The sequence below is a fragment of the Crinia signifera genome, chromosome 1 (genome assembly GCF_055691185.1).
Source record: "Crinia signifera chromosome 1, ASM5569118v1, whole genome shotgun sequence".
Taxonomy (NCBI): domain Eukaryota; kingdom Metazoa; phylum Chordata; class Amphibia; order Anura; family Myobatrachidae; genus Crinia; species Crinia signifera.
This window is the reverse complement of record NC_139217.1, coordinates 472,733,322-472,755,592: the sequence shown is the minus strand read 5'-3', so window position 1 is coordinate 472,755,592 and position 22,271 is coordinate 472,733,322. Positions and strand designations below refer to the sequence as shown.

The window sequence follows — 22,271 nt, the reverse complement described above, 5'->3', positions numbered from 1 at the left end:
CACACTGGCCGGGTCCATCAGACACACACAGCTTATCACACTGGCCGGGTCCATCAGACACACAGCTGATCACACTTGCCTGGTCATCAGACACACAGCTGATCACACTGGCAGGGTCCATCAGACACACACACAGCTGATCACACTGGCCTGGTTCATCAGACACACAGCTGATCACACTGGCCGGGTCCATCAGACACACAGCTGATCACACTGGCCGGGTCCATCAGACACACACAGCTGATCACACTGGCCGGGTCCATAGGACACACACAGCTGATCACACTGGCCGGGTCCATCACACACACAGCTGATCACACTGGCCGGGTCCATCAGACACACACTGCTGATCACACTGTCCGGGTCCATCAGACACACACAGCTGATCACACTGGCCGGGTCCATAGGACACACACAGCTGATCACACTGGCCGGGTCCATAGGACACACACAGCTGATCACACTGGCCGGGTCCATAGGACACACACAGCTGATCACACTGGCCGGGTCCATCAGACACACACAGCTTATCACACTGGCCTGGTCCATCAGACACACAGATGATCACACTTGCCTGGTCATCAGACACACAGCTGATCACACTGGCAGGGTCCATCAGACACACACACAGCTGATCACACTGGCCTGGTTCATCAGACACCCAGCTGATCACACTGGCCGGGTCCATCAGACACACACACAGCTGGTCACACCGGCAGGGTCCATAGGACACACACAGCTGATCACACTGGCCGGGTTCATAGGACACACACACAGCTGATCACACTGGCCGGGTCCATAGGACACACACAGCTGATCACACTGGCCGAGTCCATCACACACACAGCTGATCACACTGGCCGGGTCCATCGGACACACACAGCTGATCACACTGGCCGGGTCCATCACACACACAGCTGATCACACTGGCCGGTCCATCGGGGACACACAGCTAATCACACTGGCTGGGTCCATCAGACACACACACAGCTGATCACACTGACCGGGTCCATCAGACACACACAGCTGATCACACTGGCCGGGTCCATCATACACACAGCTGATCACACTGGTCGGGTCCATAAGACACACATACAGCTGATCACACCGGCCGGGTCCATCTGACACACACACAGCTGATCACACTGGATGCGTGGTAGAAGCAGTACAGGTGATAGTAGCTGTGCAGGCAGGTGGGTAGTAGGAGCAGTACAGGTGATAGTAGCTGTACACACAGGTGGGTAGTAGGAGCAGTACAGGTGATAGTAGCTGTACACACAGGTGGGTGGTAGGAGCAGTACAGGTGATAGTAGCTGTGCAGGCAGGTGGGTGGTAAGAGCAGTACAGGTGATAGTAGCTGTACACACAGGTGGGTGGTAGGAGCAGTACAGGTGATAGTAGCTGTGCAGGCAGGTGGGTGGTAGGAGCAGTACAGGTGATAGTAGCTGTGCAGTCAGGTGGGTGGTAGGAGCAGTACAGGTGATAGTAGCTGTGCAGGCAGGTGGGTGGTAGGAGCAGTACAGGTGATAGTAGCTGTGCGGTCAGGTGGGTGGTAGGAGCAGTACAGGTGATAGTAGCTGTGCGGTCAGGTGGGTGGTAGGAGCAGTACAGGTGATAGTAGCTGTGCAGGCAGGTGGGTGGGTGGTAGGAGCAGTACAGGTGATAGTAGCTGTACACACAGGTGGGTGGTAGGAGCAGTACAGGTGATAGTAGCTGTGCAGGCAGGTGGGTGGTAGGAGCAGTACAGGTGATAGTAGCTGTGCAGGCAGGTGGTAGGAGCAGCACAGGTGATAGTAGCTGTGCAGGTGGGTGGTAGGAGCAGTACAGGTGATAGTAGCTGTGCAGGCAGGTGGGTGGTAAGAGCAGTACAGGTGATAGTAGCTGTGCAGGCAGGTGGGTGGTAGGAGCAGTACAGGTGATAGTAGCTGTACACACAGGTGGGTGGTAGGAGCAGTACAGGTGATAGTAGCTGTGCAGGCAGGTGGGTGGTAGGAGCAGTACAGGTGATAGTAGCTGTACACACAGGTGGGTGGTAGGAGCAGTACAGGTGATAGTAGCTGTACACACAGGTGGGTGGTAGGAGCAGTACAGGTGATAGTAGCTGTGCAGGCAGGTGGGTGGTAAGAGCAGTACAGGTGATAGTAGCTGTACACACAGGTGGGTGGTAGGAGCAGTACAGGTGATAGTAGCTGTGCGGTCAGGTGGGTGGTAGGAGCAGTACAGGTGATAGTAGCTGTGCAGGCAGGTGGGTGGTAGGAGCAGTACAGGTGATAGTAGCTGTGCAGGCAGGTGGGTGGTAGGAGCAGTACAGGTGATAGTAGCTGTGCAGGCAGGTGGGTGGTAGGAGCAGTACAGGTGATAGTAGCTGTGCAGGCAGGTGGGTGGTAGGAGCAGTACAGGTGATAGTAGCTGTACACACAGGTGGGTGGTAGGAGCAGTACAGGTGATAGTAGCTGTGCGGTCAGGTGGGTGGTAGGAGCAGTACAGGTGATAGTAGCTGTGCGGTCAGGTGGGTGGTAGGAGCAGTACAGGTGATAGTAGCTGTGCAGGCAGGTGGGTGGTAGGAGCAGTACAGGTGATAGTAGCTGTACACACAGGTGGGTGGTAGGAGCAGTACAGGTGATAGTAGCTGTGCAGGCAGGTGGATGGTAGGAGCAGTACAGGTGATAGTAGCTGTACACACAGGTGGGTGGTAGGAGCAGTACAGGTGATAGTAGCTGTGCAGGCAGGTGGGTGGTAGGAGCAGTACAGGTGATAGTAGCTGTGCGGTCAGGTGGGTGGTAGGAGCAGTACAGGTGATAGTAGCTGTACACACAGGTGGGTGGTAGGAGCAGTACAGGTGATAGTAGCTGTGCAGGCAGGTGGGTGGTAGGAGCAGTACAGGTGATAGTAGCTGTGCGGTCAGGTGGGTGGTAGGAGCAGTACAGGTGATAGTAGCTGTACACACAGGTGGGTGGTAGGAGCAGTACAGGTGATAGTAGCTGTACACACAGGTGGGTGGTAGGAGCAGTACAGGTGATAGTAGCTGTGCAGGCAGGTGGGTGGTAGGAGCAGTACAGGTGATAGTAGCTGTACACACAGGTGGGTGGTAGGAGCAGTACAGGTGATAGTAGCTGTGCAGGCAGGTGGGTGGTAGGAGCAGTACAGGTGATAGTAGCTGTACACACAGGTGGGTGGTAGGAGCAGTACAGGTGATAGTAGCTGTGCAGGCAGGTGGGTGGTAGGAGCAGTACAGGTGATAGTAGCTGTACACACAGGTGGGTGGTAGGAGCAGTACAGGTGATAGTAGCTGTGCAGGCAGGTGGGTGGTAGGAGCAGTACAGGTGATAGTAGCTGTGCGGTCAGGTGGGTGGTAGGAGCACTGCCGGGATGGCATAAGAAGCTGCTCTGCTCTGTGTCAGTCTCATTGTACTACTGCACTAAAAGTGTTTTCTGTTCACTTGATTGATTTTTATACTTAACCAGCATAAATGTACAACTATAATTCTAATTTACCATCCTCACCCCACAGCGAAGCTCGGGTATACAGCTACTATATATATATATATATATATATATATATATATATATATATATATATATATATATATATATATAACTCTATTCTTTATATACATTTTTGGTTTATTTTCAGGTTACACAGGATCATTATAAACTATACAACGTGACGGTACTAATGGTTACCACTATTTTGGATGTAACCCCACCAGATTTGTGTAGTTGGAGACCTGACGGGTTCAGTGTGGGTCTGAAATAGTCTCTGTGTCGCCTCCTTACCTTGTCCAGGTGGGGCGCTGATGACCAGGATGCAGGCCACAAGGCTAGCAATCTGCAGGGCTGACATCGTCCTGGTTGTTATGGATCAGGAGAGGAAACAATGTTGTGTTCAGTGACTGACAGAGGCTGGGAATTATATACTGTATATATGTATCTGCGCTCAGCGGACCCGCCCTGTCAGGCTGCTTCTCCTCAGGCACTTTCATCAGGTGGGGAGGAGTGGATTGTGCTGCACTACAGATACACATCCATGGGGCGCAAGTAGATTATTGTGGGCTCCATAACATCTGCTTCTAAAGTCCCTTATGTGTCACCCAATGGGGAAAAGTCCAATTAACGCATGAACCCCATAACAACTGCACCCTCTGTATTGGCTAGTGGCCGAGTCACTTGCCCACCTTTGCCGAACCCTTTCCGAAACTCTATTGTTTGACTATTCTAAGAGGCAAAGTATGTACACCAGGCATGTCCAAACTGTGGCCCTCCAGCTGTTGTGAAACTACAAGTCCCATCATCCCTTGCCACAGTTTTGGTACAAGGGAATGTTAAAACTATGGCAGGCATGATGGGACTTGTAGTTTCACAACAGCGGGAGGGCCACAGTTTGGACATGCCTGGTGTACGCGGTGGGTCTGCATGATGCTACATACTAAGAATGGCCACATTAGGGTCCTCTGCGCATTTGATGCCACACTTGGCGCTGTTTGTGCGCCACATTACTACAGATGTGTAGTAACCAGCTGCAGCACCGTGAAACACGTTTTGGGTCTATTTCTCGGGTAGTGTTTTGGATCTGGACCTGTTCCAAGACACCACCATTTTCGTGTTTTGTGGTTTGTGTTTTGAGTTATGATTTTTTATTAGAAAAGCATAAATACTGCAAAAATCGCAGAATTTGTTTTTTTTTCCTCCTACGCTATATTAACCTCAATATCATTAATTTCCACTCATTTCCAGTCTATTCTGAACACCTCAAAATATTGTTTTGAGGACAAAAGCTTGCAGCAAGGTAGCTGGATAACTATGCTAAGCCACACAAGTGTGCGGCACAAACACATGGCTCATCTAGGAGTGGCACTGTAGCGGCAGACAGGATGGCAGTTTGAAAAAATAGGCCCCAAAAAGCACATAATGGTCTAAAAAGAGGTGCAAGATGGAATTGTCCTTGGGTCCTCCCACCCACATTACACAAACCCAGTAAATAGGACTTGCACACTTTAACAAACCAATCATTTCAGCGACAGGGTCTGCCACAAGAAATTAATGGTTTGTTTGGACCCCACAAAAAAAGAAGTAAATCACCTCTCCCTGTACAAACTGGCTTTATAGAGGCAAGATGTCCTCCTCATCCTCCTCAATTATCAATTCATCTCTGCTGGACAAAACACAGGGATGACATGATGTCTCTGGAGGCAATTCCTGGTTTTCATTTAAGAATTGATAACTCATTTTGATGAACATCATCTTCTCCACATTTTGCGGAAGCAACCTCCTACGCCGATCACTGACCAGGTTTCCCGCTGCACTGAATACTCTTTCGGAGTACACACTGGAGGGGGGACAACTCAGGTAAAATAGAGCCAGTTTGTACAGGGGCTTCCAAACTGCTTTTTTTATCCTGCCAGTAGAGGTAAGGACTGTCTGACATGTCTACTTGGATGCTGTCACCAAAGTAATCCTCCACCATTTTTTCAATGGTGACAGCATCCAATGCAGTGACAGTAGACACATCAGCAATCGTTGGCAGGTCCTTTAGTCTGGACCAGATGTCCAACTTCAAACCCCCTTATGCCTGCCCTGCATCCCCGCCAGCGGGTTGTGTGGGAAATCGCAGCTGTTTCCTCACAGGCACAGGTGTGGGAGAAAATGATGGATGAGCTGGGGCCGTGTCACGGTCCCCTTCAGATGACAATCTCCTGACCAGCAGGTCTTTGTAGACTTGTGTCTGCCGGAATCAGAGACACAACATATGCTTTAAACTGAGGATCGAGCACGGTGGCCAGAATGTATTCCTCTGACTTTAACAGACTGACCACCCTCATATCCTGGCAAAGTGTATGGAGGGCTTCATCCACAATAGCGACATGCTTTGCGGAATCGCTATGCTTTAGCTCCTCCTTCACTTTCTCTAGCTGCTTCTGAAACAGCCTGATCAGGGGAATCACCTGACTCAAGCTGGCAGTATGGGAGCTGACTTCATGTGTGGCAAGTTCAAATGGCTGGAGAACCTTGCACAACACGGAAATCAGCCTCCACTGCGCTTGAGTCAGGTGCAGCCCCGCTCCTCTGCCTATGTCATAGGTGGCCGTGTAGGCTTGAGTGGCCTTTTACTGCTCCTCCATCCAGCGCATCACCACCTCTTGTTTGAGGTGATGGCAGGGCAGGTGGAGGAGTTTTTGCTCCCTCTCCAGCCTTCGGCAGGCAGTGGTAGAATGCCGAAAGTATCCAGCTTTGCGTGCCACCACAAGAATCTCCTGCATGCTCCTGTCACTTTTTAGGAAATGCTGCACCACCAAATTTATATTGTGGGCAAAACATGGCACGTGCTGGAAATTGCCCATATGTAATGCGCGCACAAAGTTACTGGCATTGTCCGACACAACAAATCCCCGGGAGAGTCTAAGGGGGTAAGCCACTGGGAGATGATTTCCCTCAGTTTCTCTAAGAGGTTGTTGGCGTCGTGCCTCTTCCTTAAACCGGACATACACAGTGTAGCCTGCCTTGGTAGGAGCTGGCATGCAGGAGATGCTGCTGCTGCTACGGAAGGCGATGCATCTACCCAATGGGCTGTCACAGTCATATAGTCCTTAGTTTGCCCTGAACCACTTGTCCACATGTCTGTGGACAAGTGGTTCAGGGCAGTACAACTGCATTTTTCAGGGCACTGAGGACACTTTTTCGGACGTCTCTGTACATCCTCAGTATCGCCTGCCTAGTGAAGTGGAATCTAGATGGAATTTGGTAACGGGATACGTTTGCCTATGGTACTGATGTTACATAGTGCAAACTCTTACACGTGGATTTATATAATCACAGCTCGTGTTGGGAATTAGAACTTGAACTAATCTTATTGATTGTCTGAAGGAACAAGGAAGGGAATTTCCCAGGTTCTGATTAATTCATGTCTGGACTGGAATCCCTGGTATAGAATCACATTGCCTGCAGCCCAGATCTTCTCACCAACAATGTAATACAGAGGAACATCAGGTAACATGAGGTAACATATATAGATTTGTTACAAAGAAAATAAATATAGGTAAAAGATTCAGTCTGTAGTTGATCCCTTTTAGATAAAATGTTAGAAAATTAGAGACAAGCACAGACCCTGGTGTTTAGGTTCTAAAGCATTGCCGCATTTGGTTTTGGATCTGATTCTCTTCAAAAATGGATAAAAATAGGTAAAATCATGTAAGTTATATACTAGTATGTAGTACCATCCCTCACAACTTTAAGAAGTTTGAGGTATGACCTTGGGGCAAGGGGCGTGTCTTCACAGTAATGCAGAAAACGTGAGCCACACAGCCATTACTATTGAACCAATTACTCTAATGGTCCAGGTTGTAAGAATAACCATGATTGGTCCAATTACTCTAATGGTCCAGGTTGTAAGAATAACCATGATTGGTGGCTAAATTATAATCTCAGTCAATTTAACCATCCATGCTTAGACATGGATATCTTCAAAACCTGCACGGTTAGGGAGCCCTGAGGGCTGTGTTTGGGAACCACCATTCCATTCTACTAGTATAAAAAGAGGAAGACATTTTGGCCATGATTCAGACCTGCTCGCTAAGTAGCCTATATTCGCTGCTTAGTAAGCAGGTAAACGCAGCCGCCCCAACAAATGCATGCCACCCCCCCCCCCGCTGAACAAAATCCCCGCACTAGCAAGCGAGCAGATGGGTACACTCGCCATCAAATTATCTCTCCAGCCTTCAGCTATCTGCTGAATTGGGGGCGGGCACTTAAGTCATGTGACATCAGCTGCTCACCCCGAGGATGCATGGGCATTCCTGCGTTCGCAGGGGTATGCCCAGGGCTTCCATAGGCGCTCCCACCATTTTTGTTGGCACGCCCATAAAATGCTGGGTGGTCCCCTGCATACGACCCATTCCCGTCCCCTTCCTGCCCATCCTGTTGTGATTGCCCCGGCCAGCGTAACATTCGCCGAAGGCGTTCGCTCCTGGCGTTTGCACATGTGCATATTCCCGCATGCACAAACCTGATCGATCAGGTCTGAATCCCCCCTTTGTGAGAGAATTATAAGCTGATTAAAGTGCACTTTGGTGCTGAGCTAATAATACTATAAAGTGCTAAAGATAAGTGTTCTACTAAAATGAAATTGTGTTAATTGTGCCTAATCGCTGTAATGGTGTGTACACACGGTAGGATATGCCGTACTATGCGAGTCCCGATGCGATCAGATCGCATCGGGACTCGCATCGCACAACATGCATGTAATGGCACAAGTGCAGATCTGCACTATATAGTCAAGGCAGCCAAGACTATCTACCTTGCGATACGTGCACACGCATCAGGATTGCAAGCAGATCGCAAGGGTTAAAACCCTTGCGATCTGCATGCGATGCCGACACAATGTTGAATATATCGTCAACATCGGGAGGCATATTGTACCGTGTGTACACACTATAATTTCTAAACTATTATTATATGTAATAAAGTAAGACCAGCATTAAATGCTAATCCTATTACCTTTGTCTACGTGCATGACAAATATATGCATTATATAGGGCAGGGGTGGCCAAACCAGTACTCCAGATCTACCAACAGTACATGTTTTCCAGACCCCATGGCTGATGCACAGGTGTAGTCAATACTTACTCCATACCTCCCAAGTGTCACGATTTCAGCGGGACAGTCCCGATTTTCGGGTCCTGTCCCGCTGTCCCACCCGCGGCAGGCATTGTCCCGCTGCGGGTGGTGGCAGTTGGGAGCCCCCCCAAGCTGATTGAATAGACGCTGTGCGCATGCTAATTTGCATAAACCGTGCCCTCATTTGCATAGGCCCGCCCCTTTCCGGGCGAGTGTCCCTATTCCAGCAGCCAAGAAGTTGGGAGGTATGTTACTCGCATTTTCAAATATGTGCTGCATTCATTCCTAATCAACACATTCTACACCAGGGGTTAAAGTGGGGGGGAACTGAGTTCCACCACCTCTAATGGTAAGGGGAACTAGTTCCCCCTCCATAACAGCCCTGCACAGTAATTCCAACAGAAAAGACATTATTTTTTGGCACATCATATGTGATTTTAAGTTGTCTAAGGTACTATTGCTTTGGGCATTATGTGTTGCATAAATGTATATGGAGTACTACTGTGTAGCGTAACATGAAAAAGGGGGCACTATTGAGTGTCATAACGTGAGTAAGGGGCACTACATATGGTGTAATGTGAATGAGATTGTGCTACTGTGTGAAATAATTTAAATTTGGGGTACAATTGTATGACCACTGTCCCTTTATAAAGTATGGGAGGTAGGGCATAAACTTATAGTTTGCAGATAGGTGCCAAAAACTCTGGCGCTGGCCCAGACTTGCCTAATGGGTGTGTGTGTGTGCGGGGTCATCAATAGCAGGGGAATTCAGTTCCACCACCTCTCCATGACCATTTTAAGCCCTGTTCTACACACCCACAGATGGTCCAGAAAACATAAACTGTTGGAAGATCTCGAGGACCAGTTTGGCCAAGCCTGGTATAGGGCAATGACTTATACCAATGACAGAGTACTCCGATGACAGAACTTTGTGTTCTCTTTTATTGAAATTACTGATTAATCCATAGAATATGAATCTTGTTTTCTTGATTTTACAATGGTATGATTGTACCAGGTGGCACAGTGGTAAGCATTGCTGTCTCACAACCCTGATATCATGAGTTTCATTCCCGACCACGGCCCTATCTGATCTGTGTGATAGGTTGTAGGTTCATTTATTACAAAAAATGTGCCCTTTTGTGTGTTGTAAAGAATATAGCGCGAGATGTAATAGGATGCGAATTTTGAGGTAAAAAGTGGGATAATCCAATGTTTACCAAAATTGGCACATGTAATATTGTGTGATTTGCGTTAAAAATCGCACGCTTTGCCATGACCGAAAAAGTTGGACTACAAAAATCGCATTCAGATGTTATCTCATTGAAAACAAAACGCAAACGTAATAGCAAACTAAAAAGAGCAAGAAAATAGACCTGTAGGCAGCATGGTTACCCCAAAAAAGTGTAAAATAGTTTTTTTTTTAAAGCCCGAGATGGGTGTCGATGGCCTGGGAGCCGAGATGGGAACGGCTTGGGAACCGTGGAGAGACTGTGTAGACTTGAGAGTCGACTCCTGTGTCGACTATGGAGTCGATGATGGTAAATGGCTTGGGAGTGAATAGTAATCTCTGCTGGCGGAAGCTGGGAAGCTCTGACCTCTTCTCCTGGAAACTATAGATGTTATTAGCTGGGAGGAAACCTGGCAGGTGAAGGGATAACCAGAGAGCTTAAATAGCAGCAGCAACAGATCGCAGGTATATATATATATATATATATATATATATATATATATATATATATATATATCACTGCTCTGGGACATGGAACCTGGAGCCTAGAACGCTGACTTCTGGGGAGTACTCAGGGATCAGACAAGCTGTTCAAGGTGAGAAGGAAGGGCCAGAGGCCTGACCTATATCCCCCCTGCCTGTCTGTGATTGACTGCAAGTCGCAGCCTCAACTAACTCCAGGAAGTACCTGTGCACACATTGATCACAAGTGCACAGGTCAGAGTATCAAGGTAACAGGGAAATCATTGGAGGAATCTGGCAAAGTGTCATGGCGGCGCCCGTACAGCGTGGGACTGGCTTGGGATCAGCGTGGAATGCCAACCAGGCCCCTGGGAATGCCTCGCACATCATGCCACTGTGAATTACCGGGGACATTGCTGAACAGGAACTTGCATCTCAGGATGCACAAGCGTGTGGCTAAGGGACATGGGCGCGGTCGCAGATCCGGAGGATGGTCGCGATTTCTGACAGTGTGTGAACGGTTTCATAGCTCCCTGCGCAGCACTGAAATGTCTGGATGTCCCTTTCAGTGGATAGATCCGGCTGCTACCCCACAACCCTCATTTTACATTACAATCCCGGCATGACTTATTGTCATCCTTCCCCTTCTAGCCTGACACTGCTTACAGATACAGTACATAGTTTTGTTTGTAGAGGGAATGGTTAATGTCAATGGATCGAACAAATCATGCCTCCTGTTATTATTTTTATTATGTGTGCTCTCAATGTATTTCTTCTGTACTGGTGAACTGTTGGTGACCCAGGGAGGTTGGTTCTGTATTCCCTCAGAGTGACTATCTGTAGACTTCTCTGAAGTTAAATTGTCAGATAAGATCTGAGACCCCTCATAAACCATATTGGGGTTAGATCACTATGGTCCAGAAGAGAGGTCAGAGATTTCCTCCCTCCTCCAGTTCAGATCTCTTATCAGTCTTGACTGTTGCATTTTACTGGGTTGAAGAATGTGTACAAATCACTTCAAAGCAGTGGACCAATCATTCATGTAAGAGGATTATTAGGACATTCCTTAGTGTCCAGCAGGGAAGTGGTCAAAATCCCAAAGGTGGGGGGAGGAATCTGCAGGTATAACTAAGCACTTCTCCCTATAGCTTATGGTACTTCTTAGGGGATCAGCAAGCTGGCTGGAAGCGACCCGGATGTTTCATGTGAAGTCTCCTCACTACAGAATCAGTACTTGTGTGTAAGATACAGTTCTGTCATTTTTTTTAAATTCCCTTTTATTTTTGAGTTGTATTTCTTCTGTGTGCACTTTTAAAATCTTTGTAACCATTTTTATCACTAAAGTTCTGAAGTATTTCTTGGAATAAATCATACATAATTCCAGTTCTGAATTTGTATTCTGAGGACTTAAGCCAGAAGAGAGCGGTTAACGTTACAACCTTTTTTGTATATAATGTATTGTGTGGTCAGGTGCGAGCAAGGCGTACCTTGCACAATTTCGAAGTGTTAAATCAGGCTTTGCTGGTGGTAGCGTACCTCATAGAGGGGACTCGTGTGTCCAAAGTGAACCCCAGTCACGGCCGGAGCTGCTCAGGTTGATGTATCTGGAGGAGCGACCGGTGGGTCCGTGACAGTCATTCATGTGACTGCGGATGAAGTATTGGATAAATCTGCGGCACCATCGGTACATTGAGTCCAGCAAGCCAGAAGGCCAAAGCTGAATCTTCCCCTATGTGCGTAAAAAGTGCAAGCCCACTGTTCTAGCATCCATAATTGGTTTTGGCATGTGGTCCACCTTTATAGATACCCCCAGGGCCGCCGAGAGGTATGCCGGGCCCCTGTACATTTTTTGGGACGTGACCTAATAGCGGGAGGTGTGGCCACCTCCTACAATTAGTCCCCGCTCCAAAATGTTTAGGGGTGGGGGGGGGGGGGGGTGAAAAGATAATCTAGTCAAAGGGGGAGTGTTATTGTCGCCCCCTCAGCAGCAGCAGCAGCAGCAGCAGCACACACCTACCTATAGCAAGTGTTTGCAATGTGATGTTATCACCCAGAGTAGCGTTTTATTATACCTTTATACTGGGGGGGAATATTATTCAGCACCCACAGGAACAGGGGCTTCATAAATAGCGCATCGTTAATGCACATGTGCAGTCCCACCGAGCGCGCATTTGAGGCAGCCAAATGTTTGGGTTTAGTACCAGCCAATCAGCTGCCATTTTACAGGGTGGGTTTGAAAAATGACAGTTAGGGGCCGATTGGTTGGTGGTTTATCACTCTCCTCTTTATCACTTTTCCATGCTTAGTATATCTCACCCCGGGACACTGATACCTTCTTTTGTGGCAGGATGTTGCAGCGAGGGTTATGGATGATGCTTGCTGCATCCTGCAATGGATCCTAACTGTGGTGGGGAAAGAGGCTCAGGACAACCCCTCAGGCAATTGGGAAAATAGCCTTTACATTTCAGCAAGATATGACAAATAATTAATTAACTATTTCATGAATTAAATAATTGTCTTAAAGGATCCTCGGAAACCTTCATTTTTGTTGGTATGAAGATAAAAGTCTTCATACCCCCCCCCCCCCCCCCCGTCATTCCATCCATAACATAACGCTGGGCGTTCTCATGGGCTGCACCACCCCATGGCCGTAACCACACGCACCCTGCATCTGCACATGCGCAGAAATGCATCTGTGCATGCGCAGAAACAAAACATCGGCCCCTTGTGCGAACGCACGAGGGACCGAATGAACTAGAATAACCCCCAATGTACACACTTGTACAGGTTGTACAATACACAGAGGCCATTGTTAGAATTGATACATGTACCCTGTCTGTTTCATCATAACAATATAATAGTGTTATTATACAGCCAATAAACCGATATATGAACAATGATCAACCACTTCCACAGCGTTATTAATTCCTAAACAGAGATTATTAGAGCAATTGGAGCAATCCACATGGATCAATATGTCTGTAATCTGCCAGCAGGTGGTTATACAATACCCCCAGCATGGTCATTCCGGTGCTACACACAATCAATATCACATTGCAGCCATGGAACATTGACCGTCAGAGCGGCACAATGTATAACCACAGACAAGCAAAATATAGACGTATATATAATTATATATAACTAGGTGATTCATCGCACCCTACGGGCGCTCTTCACACCGTCGTAAGGGGCTGCGCCCCCTTAATTTGTGTGTCACAGGGTGGGGCCGCGAATCGCGGGAGTCACCGGGGGTGCCGCGAATTGCGGGGGGTGTGCTGCAAATCGCGGGAGGGGGGTCGCGGGGGGGGGGGGGGGGTGCCGCGAATCGCCACAAGAAAAAATCAACACAGAAAGGTCAACACATGTAAATGTTGACATAAGTGTGGCACTTCATTGGTGTCCATGTCGACACATGAGAATGAATATGAAAACATTGAAAAAGTGAAAAATAAATCTTGTCAACCTTTTTCATTGTCGACCATAGCCATGTCAGTGTTTTGCATGTGCCATTTAATCGTGGGGTTGTCGTGAATGGGGAAGGGGGGGGGGGGTGGAGGGAGGTGCATATCCAACATGACCCTCTCCAGGAGGGACACATTGCTCTGTTTCTGGACTTTCTTCTTAATTTATGGATTACCATCACCTGTGCTTAAACACCTTTCTTATCAATTACCCTGTTTAAAATGACAGGTGATGACAATCATAAATTAAGATGGAAGTCCACAAACATAGCATTCTGTCCCTCCTGGAGAGGGTCATGTTGGGAGGTATGGAGGTGTGGGGCGCTCACCTGGTGTGTCTGGTGAGTAGCTGTGTCTTTGCTGTGTAACATGGAGAGGCAGAGGGTGTCTGGCACTGTCTGTGGGCTCACTGGGCTGGTTCTCTGTCATGTGAGTCAGTCATGTGAGTCAGAGGCTTTACCCAGCGTTACAGCTTCAGACACACTTTGAGTGACAGATGTAGCCAAATATATAAGAGATGACACGTTAGTGGTGTGAAATTGGTCCGCTTTATCATGTAAGTGTGGTGGGTGGTGGAGGTAGGGACGGCCGGAATGTGCACGGGCCACGTGCCCTGACCACCATAGCAGAGGTGAGAGGTCCTGCTGCCACACCAATGTCACACCCAGTGAAGCATCTGAGGAAGAACCAGAGGGTCTGAAAGCGCTTAGGCAGAGACTTGTTTGGGAAGGATCTCACCGGGGCTCCCACGTGGAGGAGGCAGAGATCGGACAGTTTCCGGGACTGTATCATTTTGCCCCCATGTGCACCATCTGTGGTAGGACCTGGATCCCACCTTCAGGAGGACTTGTACCATATAATATGGTGATATGCGTTTTTCATGTTTTATTTTGTGTTTTACATTTTTCATGGAAGCAGTGCGGCAGTGGATTGATTTATATGTGATCTAAACCGTCTTATTGGTGTGAGTGGAACCTTGAATAAATAAAATCCATTTTTGGACAATATTGCACTATATATGTTTTTTTGGAGTTTCTTTTAGAAAGATGAACCAATATTAAGGAATACATTTGTCTCTATTAAAGAGAAGGAAAGTGTTTGATACATATTGTTAACGAATGGTGACGCTGTAACAGACACAAAAGTTTTGTATTATTCTGGTTATGTTTTTGGGAGAGAGGTGGTGAAGGCTCCTACGTGTTGTGTTTGGCTGCAGCCAGAGGGCTTAAGCGCATTTGGAATTTACATATATCTTCTAATCTATTCGCTATGTTCGCACACAGCGTATACACATGCACAGAAGTAGAACATTGCACATGAAGCAGAATACGGGCCTATATGTACACAGGCTGATTTCTGTAGCGCAGTTACTAGTATGACCACAAGAGGGCAGCAGTAGATCAGGGCCACAGTGGCTCAGGCCCAGTAGCTTTGCTTCAGTAGAATCCAGCTGATTTCTCAGTGTGGCCCCAGAATAACAATGACAGCCTGATAAGGGCCACAGGTTGTTTCTTTCTGTAATTCTGTTATTGCAGCAATAAGAAAGGATTAGGGGGCGCACTGGTTAGATTAAGCGAGGGCTGCATAGGCACCACCACCTACAAGGCTCTCTCCTCCTCCACAGCTCCCTACCTCTCTTCACTGATCTCTATCCACACTCCCTCCCGTCCTCTTCGCTCCATCGCTGACCGCCGACTGACCTCTCACCTAATCACCTCCTCCCACTCCCGTGTCCAAGATTTCTCTCGCGCTGCCCCCCTGCACTGGAACAACCTCCCGCCACCCATCAGACTTTCTGATTCCCTTACCTCCTTCAAGCGCTCCCTCAAAACCCACTTTTTTCGACTAGCCTATCCCTCCTCCTAACCTCTTTTGATCCTCCTATCCTGCCTCCGTTCCCCTCCGTTCCTACTTATCCTGTTGTTTTTCGTTCGTCCACCCACCTATTTTTAGTATGTTAACTCTTATGAGCAGGGCCCTCCTTCCTCACGTACTCACCCTACCTCTTTACCTCACCTGTGCTCCTGTCCTGTTCTTCCCTTCCTCTACTTCATCTTCAGTCTCCTTGACAATCTTGACACCTACTTCTGAACTGATGCTGATTTTAGTTCTACCAGCTATACCCCTATTTATACTGTATTTTTCAACACACCCTGTACGTTACCTTGTAATTTGTTTTTTGTTTGCTATGTACGGCGCTGCGGACACTTTGCGGCGCCTTATAAATAAACGTACTACTACTACTACTACTAGGCATGAGGGCATATAAGTGCCTTGCAATTTTGTGATTGGTATAATAAAGTTAGTGAAATGTTTCTTACCCCCTAGAGTCCAGTGTTGTAGGTGTAGCCAATCAGGTGTAGAATGGGTGGTAGCTTATGCAGGGGTATTTAAGGAGTAGCCAGGGTTTCCTTCTTCCTCTTTGAGTCTGGATTTCGGTGCAGAGTCAAGGTCGGAGCGCAGCTGCAAGAGACAGTAAACAAAAGTTAAGTACTTCACACTAGCTTCTTATTGCCCCAGCAGCCATGCGCCGCTCCCTCAGATCGCCCCCCCCCCCTCCCCGCTGGCTGTCCGAGACTGCCCGGCCACTGTCTGCAGCAGCAGCACGAGGTGGCGGCAGACGGGCACCACAGCCTGTCCCAGTGGTTACCGCCATCCTCTGAGCGGTCATTTCCCCGGCTGGGCTCTCCCTCTTCTCCCCCTCCATCGTCAGCGGTGAGCGCGTTGGGCGCATCACCGCCCTGCTCGCCGCTGGATTTATCCGGGTCCTAACGGGCGGCGCATGCGCCGAGCGGGGTGCGTGGGGTGCACACGGTTGCACAGTCCCCCGTCCCCGCACCTCCTCCCGGGTCACCCGGCTCGCCCGACTACTCAGGGGGGCCTCCACACATTGCTGCACCTACTGCCCCCCTCCCCAGGCCCCTCGCGGCGGGACAAAAACGTGCTGGGGGGTCACATGAGCCGCCCAGGAGCTCAGCTCCGGCGGCAGGCCACAGCCCTCCACACCAGGGGGGGGGGGCTGATATGCCTATAAGGCAGGGGGAGGGCCAGGTCGCCCAGGTATGAGGGCGGCCTGGATCCCCTCCAGGGCATGCTGGCTGCAGGTAATGAAGCTCTGGCTCCCCGTGCTGGCCGTTTTTCATCACTGCTATCCCAGGGCCCCATTAGCCGGCACATATGGGGTTACCTTCCTGATCAGGGCAACCCCGCTGCCTGCATTCCCCTGGTTCCGTCCGGACACCGTCACCTCCCACAACTCCCCCCTCCGGGGTCAAGGGGGTTCCTCATTTAGGGGGTCTTGTACCCGGTCAGGGCGCTGCCAGAGCCAATATGCCCATGGCGGGGGGCTCCCATTAATTATCAACCCCCACAATTTACACCCCCTCAGGGCCGGGGGCGCCATGGACACCGCCACAATGCGGCACGCCCGCACAGGTAACCCATCCGGGTATTACCCAGGTTCCGGGCCCAAGTGGTCATGCATGGGCGCGGCATAGCAGTCAGGCACCCCTCTTTAGTCCGGGAGTCCCCATCTTTCGACAGAAATCATGGCGTTCATTTGTCAGACCAGGCGTGACTGTCCTACTCCAGGACCTGTTTAGTTGTTTTGGTTAGGGGTTTATCCCTTTTATAGTTTAGCATAGGGCTATTGTTAGGGTTGGTGGGCAGCGGTTCTGCAGTAATTACCTTTAGTGGTAATTTTTGAACCTTGCTGTGGCGGGAGGGCGCTCTTGATCAGCGGTCAAGTTTGAGGTACAGGAGGTCACTGTGCGGTATTGCCACCCTCTGCCAGGACGGCTGGTGAGTCCCGCCCCCGAGGGGGGGCGATGGCCACTTCCTTGAACTGTCCTCACCATGCAATAGGAGGGGCGGTAAGACCGTCACAGTGCAGGCTGTGCCTTGAATTCAATGGGGGCGGTTCATCGCCCTGGTTACAAGTTGGGGCATTGTATTCGCCGCCATTGTATCATGGCCGAAGGGTCTTGAGGACCCACCTCAGGCCCTAATTCAGGCGAGACTGGGGCGGGAGGCCCTTGGAACTTGGCAGGTTGGATGTACGACCTCTGCATATATTTTGGGCAGTGGGTTTTGGCGAATACTCCGAAGCAAGGGCGTGGAGTCTAACTGCCCAGCGGTCTTCTCCAGGGACCCCCGCAAGGAAGTTTGGTTTTCGCTGCGTCTGGACAGCAGGTCGCGGCCCCTCACTCGGAGCACCCACGGATGCCCAGGATGGAGCGGGCAGAATGAGCCGCTCAGGTTAGGTATCGGGAAATGAGGAAGGAGGTCTTTAGGAGAGTACCGGGATGATTGAAGCAATAACTGGATAGTGGATGACGTAAACCGGAGAATGCTGACGGAGAAACTGATGACTTGACCGGAGTAGTAACTGTAACTGAAACGGCTCACTTGGCTTGAAGAATAAACGACAACTAAAAGGACCAACTTGGTTTAAAGCAAAACTGACGACTTGTCCGAAAGGAGAGACTGTAACTGAAAACTGCTGACTCGGCTACTGGAAATAACGACGGGACTGAAGCACCAGGATAACAGGGAAGAACAGAGTATAGGGAGCTCAGGAGAGCAGGGTCAGCAGTACCACACACAACCACTGGAGCCTGCTACAGAGCAATGCTGACAGCTGAAGAGTTGTTCCAGCACTGAGGCTAAGAGCCTCCTGGAACTTATACCTCAGCCCCGGCAAGGTCCGGCCCCCTGGTGGGGGAAAAGTTACAAATACTGGTCCCGAATGCCGGTCACGTGACCCGGCCAACATGGCGGCGCCCAGCCACGGGAGCCGGCGTCTGTGCCGCCGCCGGACCCGCCGACAGACCGGGAACCCCCAGGACCGCCCGCCGCCCGCATCCACCCAGCCCTGCACCATCACGGCGCCAGGACCGGTGAACACGGAGAGGTGAGTAGCCGGTGCCGGGCCTGGCGCTGCACCGGTACCTGACACATTGTTAATGTTTTATGACTTAGCTGGTCTCCAAGCGCTCTCCTGGCCATCCCTTTCAATAAATACTGTTGACCTTTTAAACTTATGCAGTGGTTGTCCGTGTGGTTATTTCAGGTCATGTGTCCGTGTGGTTATTTCTAGGGGTAACAAATGTTAATGTTAAGGTAAAGGTCAATCACAATAATTCAATAGGCGCCTTATGAATACTGTGCTGGTATATCTACCCGAGCGGCATGCAGAGAGGATGGTATCTCCGCAGGGCATAGGTGCCAATGTGAGTCGGCCCAAATAGCGTGTGTATGACATCGGATCCGATGTGCGGTCTCTTGCGACTCGGATACGGAGATGATATGTGCTGCACGTATGATCTTCGTGTCGGACCCCTTCCAGCAGCAGGGAGCGGTGATCGCATGTGATACATTGCATGCAGAAGGGCTGGCAGGGCTGCACATTTTCACGCCGGGCAAATATTGATAGACTGCCCATGCGTATGGCCTTTAGTGGGTGTATGCAAGGCCGTTCTCAAGTTGATTGACAGGAGAGGTTAATAGAGGTAACCGGCTGCTTTATGGGTGTGTCAGGAAAAGCGCAGGCCCATATAATAGGACTGTACTGTGAAAATCAGACCAGTTGGGAGAAATGAATGTTGCCATCTATGTAGCATTGCTGTGACCACAATAAGTACATATTGGGGGTTATTCTAATTGATTCGCTCCCCTGCGCGCTCACACACGGAGCAATGTTTTGGCTCTGCGCATGTGCAGCCTCCTTGTGTGAGTGGGCACGGCAACATGATTATACGCCGGCCAGATCACACAGAGCAGTGCAGTCAGGGTTGCGTGGGGCGGCGTTTGAGGTTTGCTTAATTTAATGAAAAATGTTATGTAAAACTTTTGCTCTAGTATTTCTATAGCACATTAGAAAAACACAAATTTTGCGATATCTGTGATACAAGCAGCACCCTATCTGTGGTACAAGCAGCACCCTATCTGTGATACAGGCAGCACGCTATCAGTGATACAGGCAGCACCCTATCTGTGGTACAGGCAGCACCCTATCTGTGGTACAAGCAGCACCCTATCTGTGGTACAAGCAGCACCCTATCTGTGATACAGGCAGCACCCTATCTGTGATACAAGCAGCACCCTATCTGTGGTACAAGCAGCACCCTATCTGTGATACAGGCAGCACGCTATCAGTGATACAGGCAGCACCCTATCTGTGGTACAAGCAGCACCCTATCAGTGATACAGGCAGCACCCTATCTGTGATACAGGCAGCACCCTATCTGTGATACAGGCAGCACCCTATCTGTGATACAGGCAGCACCCTATCTGTGATACAAGCAGCACCCTATCTGTGGTACAGGCAGCACCCCATCAGTGATACAGGCAGCACCCTATCTGTGATACAGGCAGCACCCTATCTGTGATACAAGCAGCACCCTATCTGTGGTACAGGCAGCACCCTATCTGTGATACAGGCAGCACCCTATCTGTGGTACAGGCAGCACCCTATCTGTGGTACAAGCAGCACCCTATCTGTGGTACAAGCAGCACCCTATCTGTGATACAGGCAGCACCCTATCTGTGATACAGGCAGCACCCTATCTGTGATACAGGCAGCACCCTATCTGTGACACAGGCAGCACCCTATCAGTGACACAGGCAGCACCCTATCAGTGACACATGCAGCACCCTATCAGTGACACAGGCAGCACCCTATCAGTGATACAGGCAGCACCCTATCAGTGACACAGGCAGCACCCTATTAGTGATACAGGCAGCACCCTATTAGTGATACAGGCAGCACCCTATCTGTGATACAGGCAGCACCCTATCTGTGTTGCAGATACTGTAGGCTAGGTTAGGCGGCCAATATCGCTATTAGGGGAGTCCCCACTTCCCCAGGGCATCTGCCCAGGTTGACCGGTCATAGGGTTAATGCTTTGGCCAGGGGGACTTGCATAAATGTCTCCTCCCCGGCTGTGGCATTATCCTGCTGGCGGTTGGGCACGGTGCTGGTTCTTGAAATATGGGGGACCTACTTATTGAGCCTGGTGCTGGTTTTATAAAATTTGGGGGACCCCTAGTTGATTTGCCCATTGATTTTATGAAACCAGGACTGGCACAGAGGCAGGACTCGCCAGCCATCCTGGCAAAGGGGGCGGGAGCAATACTGCACAGCGACCACCTGACACCTCACCTGACCGCTGGTCAAGAGCGCCTTCTCGCCGATTTTTAATTAAAGTTATAGAAGCCAAATTAGGGGATTAGCCCAAATGCCAGATAGCACAGAGATAGAAAGGGAACAGTGAAGGTGGGGTTCCAGATTGTAAGAGGAAGTGACTTCTCCTGACTTCACCTAATATACCCCTCTCTAAGCTACCGCCCCTAAGCCACTTGATTGGCTGACCCACCTGCCACTCACTTCTGAGCTTTTCCTGGGTAATCTGCCTTCTTCAATAACTTTATTTAACAATCACTAAATTCACAGGCTCTAAAATTCACCTGAGCCTCTGCAGTCCTCGTTTTATCTAATTGTCTTAAAGGATCCTTGGAAACCTCCATTTTTGTTGGTCTGAAGATGAAAGTCTTCATGCCCCCCCCCCCCCCCCCCCCTGTCATTCCATCCATAACTTAACCCTGGGCGTTCCCATGGGCTGCACCCCCCACCACTACCCCACGCCCGCACTGCTAGGTGCGAGCTGGACGATGAACATGCAGTTTGCTGTGCCCACACGCACCCTGCGTCGGCACATGCACAGAAATGCATCTGTGCATGCGCAGAAACAAAACATCGGCCCCTTGTGCGAACGCACGAGGGACCGAATGAACTAGAATAACCCCCAATGTACACACTTGTACAGGTTGTACAATACACAGAGGCCATTGTTAGAATTGATACATGTACCCTGTCTGTTTCATCATAACAATATAATAGTGTTATTATACAGCCAATAAACCGATATAGGAACAATGACCAACCACTTCCACAGCGTTATTAATTCCTAAACAGAGATTATTAGAGCAATTGAGAGAACAACCTTGGAGCAAACCACATGGATCAATATGTCTGTAATCTGCCAGCAGGTGGTTATACAATACCCCCAGCATGGTCATTCCGGTGCTACACACAATCAATATCACATTGCAGCCATGGAACATTGAACGTCAGAGCGGCACAATGTATAACCACAGATAAGCAAAATATAGACGTATATATAATTATATATAACTAGGTGATTCATCGCACCCTACGGGCGCTCTTCACACCGTCGTAAGGGGCTTCCGCGAATCGCCACAAGAAATAATAAACACAGAAAGGTCAACACATGTAAATGTTGACATAAGTGTAGCACTGCATTGGTGTCCATGAGACTAAATATGAAAACATATAAAAAAAGAAAAATAAATCTTCAAAAATTCATGTCAACCTTTTTTATTGTCGACCATAGCCGTGCCAGTGTTTTGCTTGTGCCATTTAATCCTGGGGTTGCCGTGAATCGCGGGGGAGGGTTCTCAAGAGATGGGGGGGGGTGCCGCGAATCGCG

General features: G+C 49.4%; 1 protein-coding gene across 1 annotated transcript in view; it reads right to left on the bottom strand.

Moving 5' to 3' along the window:
- CCL27 (C-C motif chemokine ligand 27) overlaps positions 1–3,888 on the bottom strand; it is a 28,947-nt gene extending 25,059 nt beyond the window's left edge. The window contains exon 1 of the mRNA XM_083158499.1: positions 3,778–3,888. Within this exon, the coding sequence (XP_083014625.1) occupies positions 3,778–3,844 (67 nt within the window). The 5' untranslated portion in view covers positions 3,845–3,888. The remainder of the gene's footprint in view (positions 1–3,777) is intronic.
- Between the last annotated feature and the right edge of the window lie 18,383 nt (positions 3,889–22,271).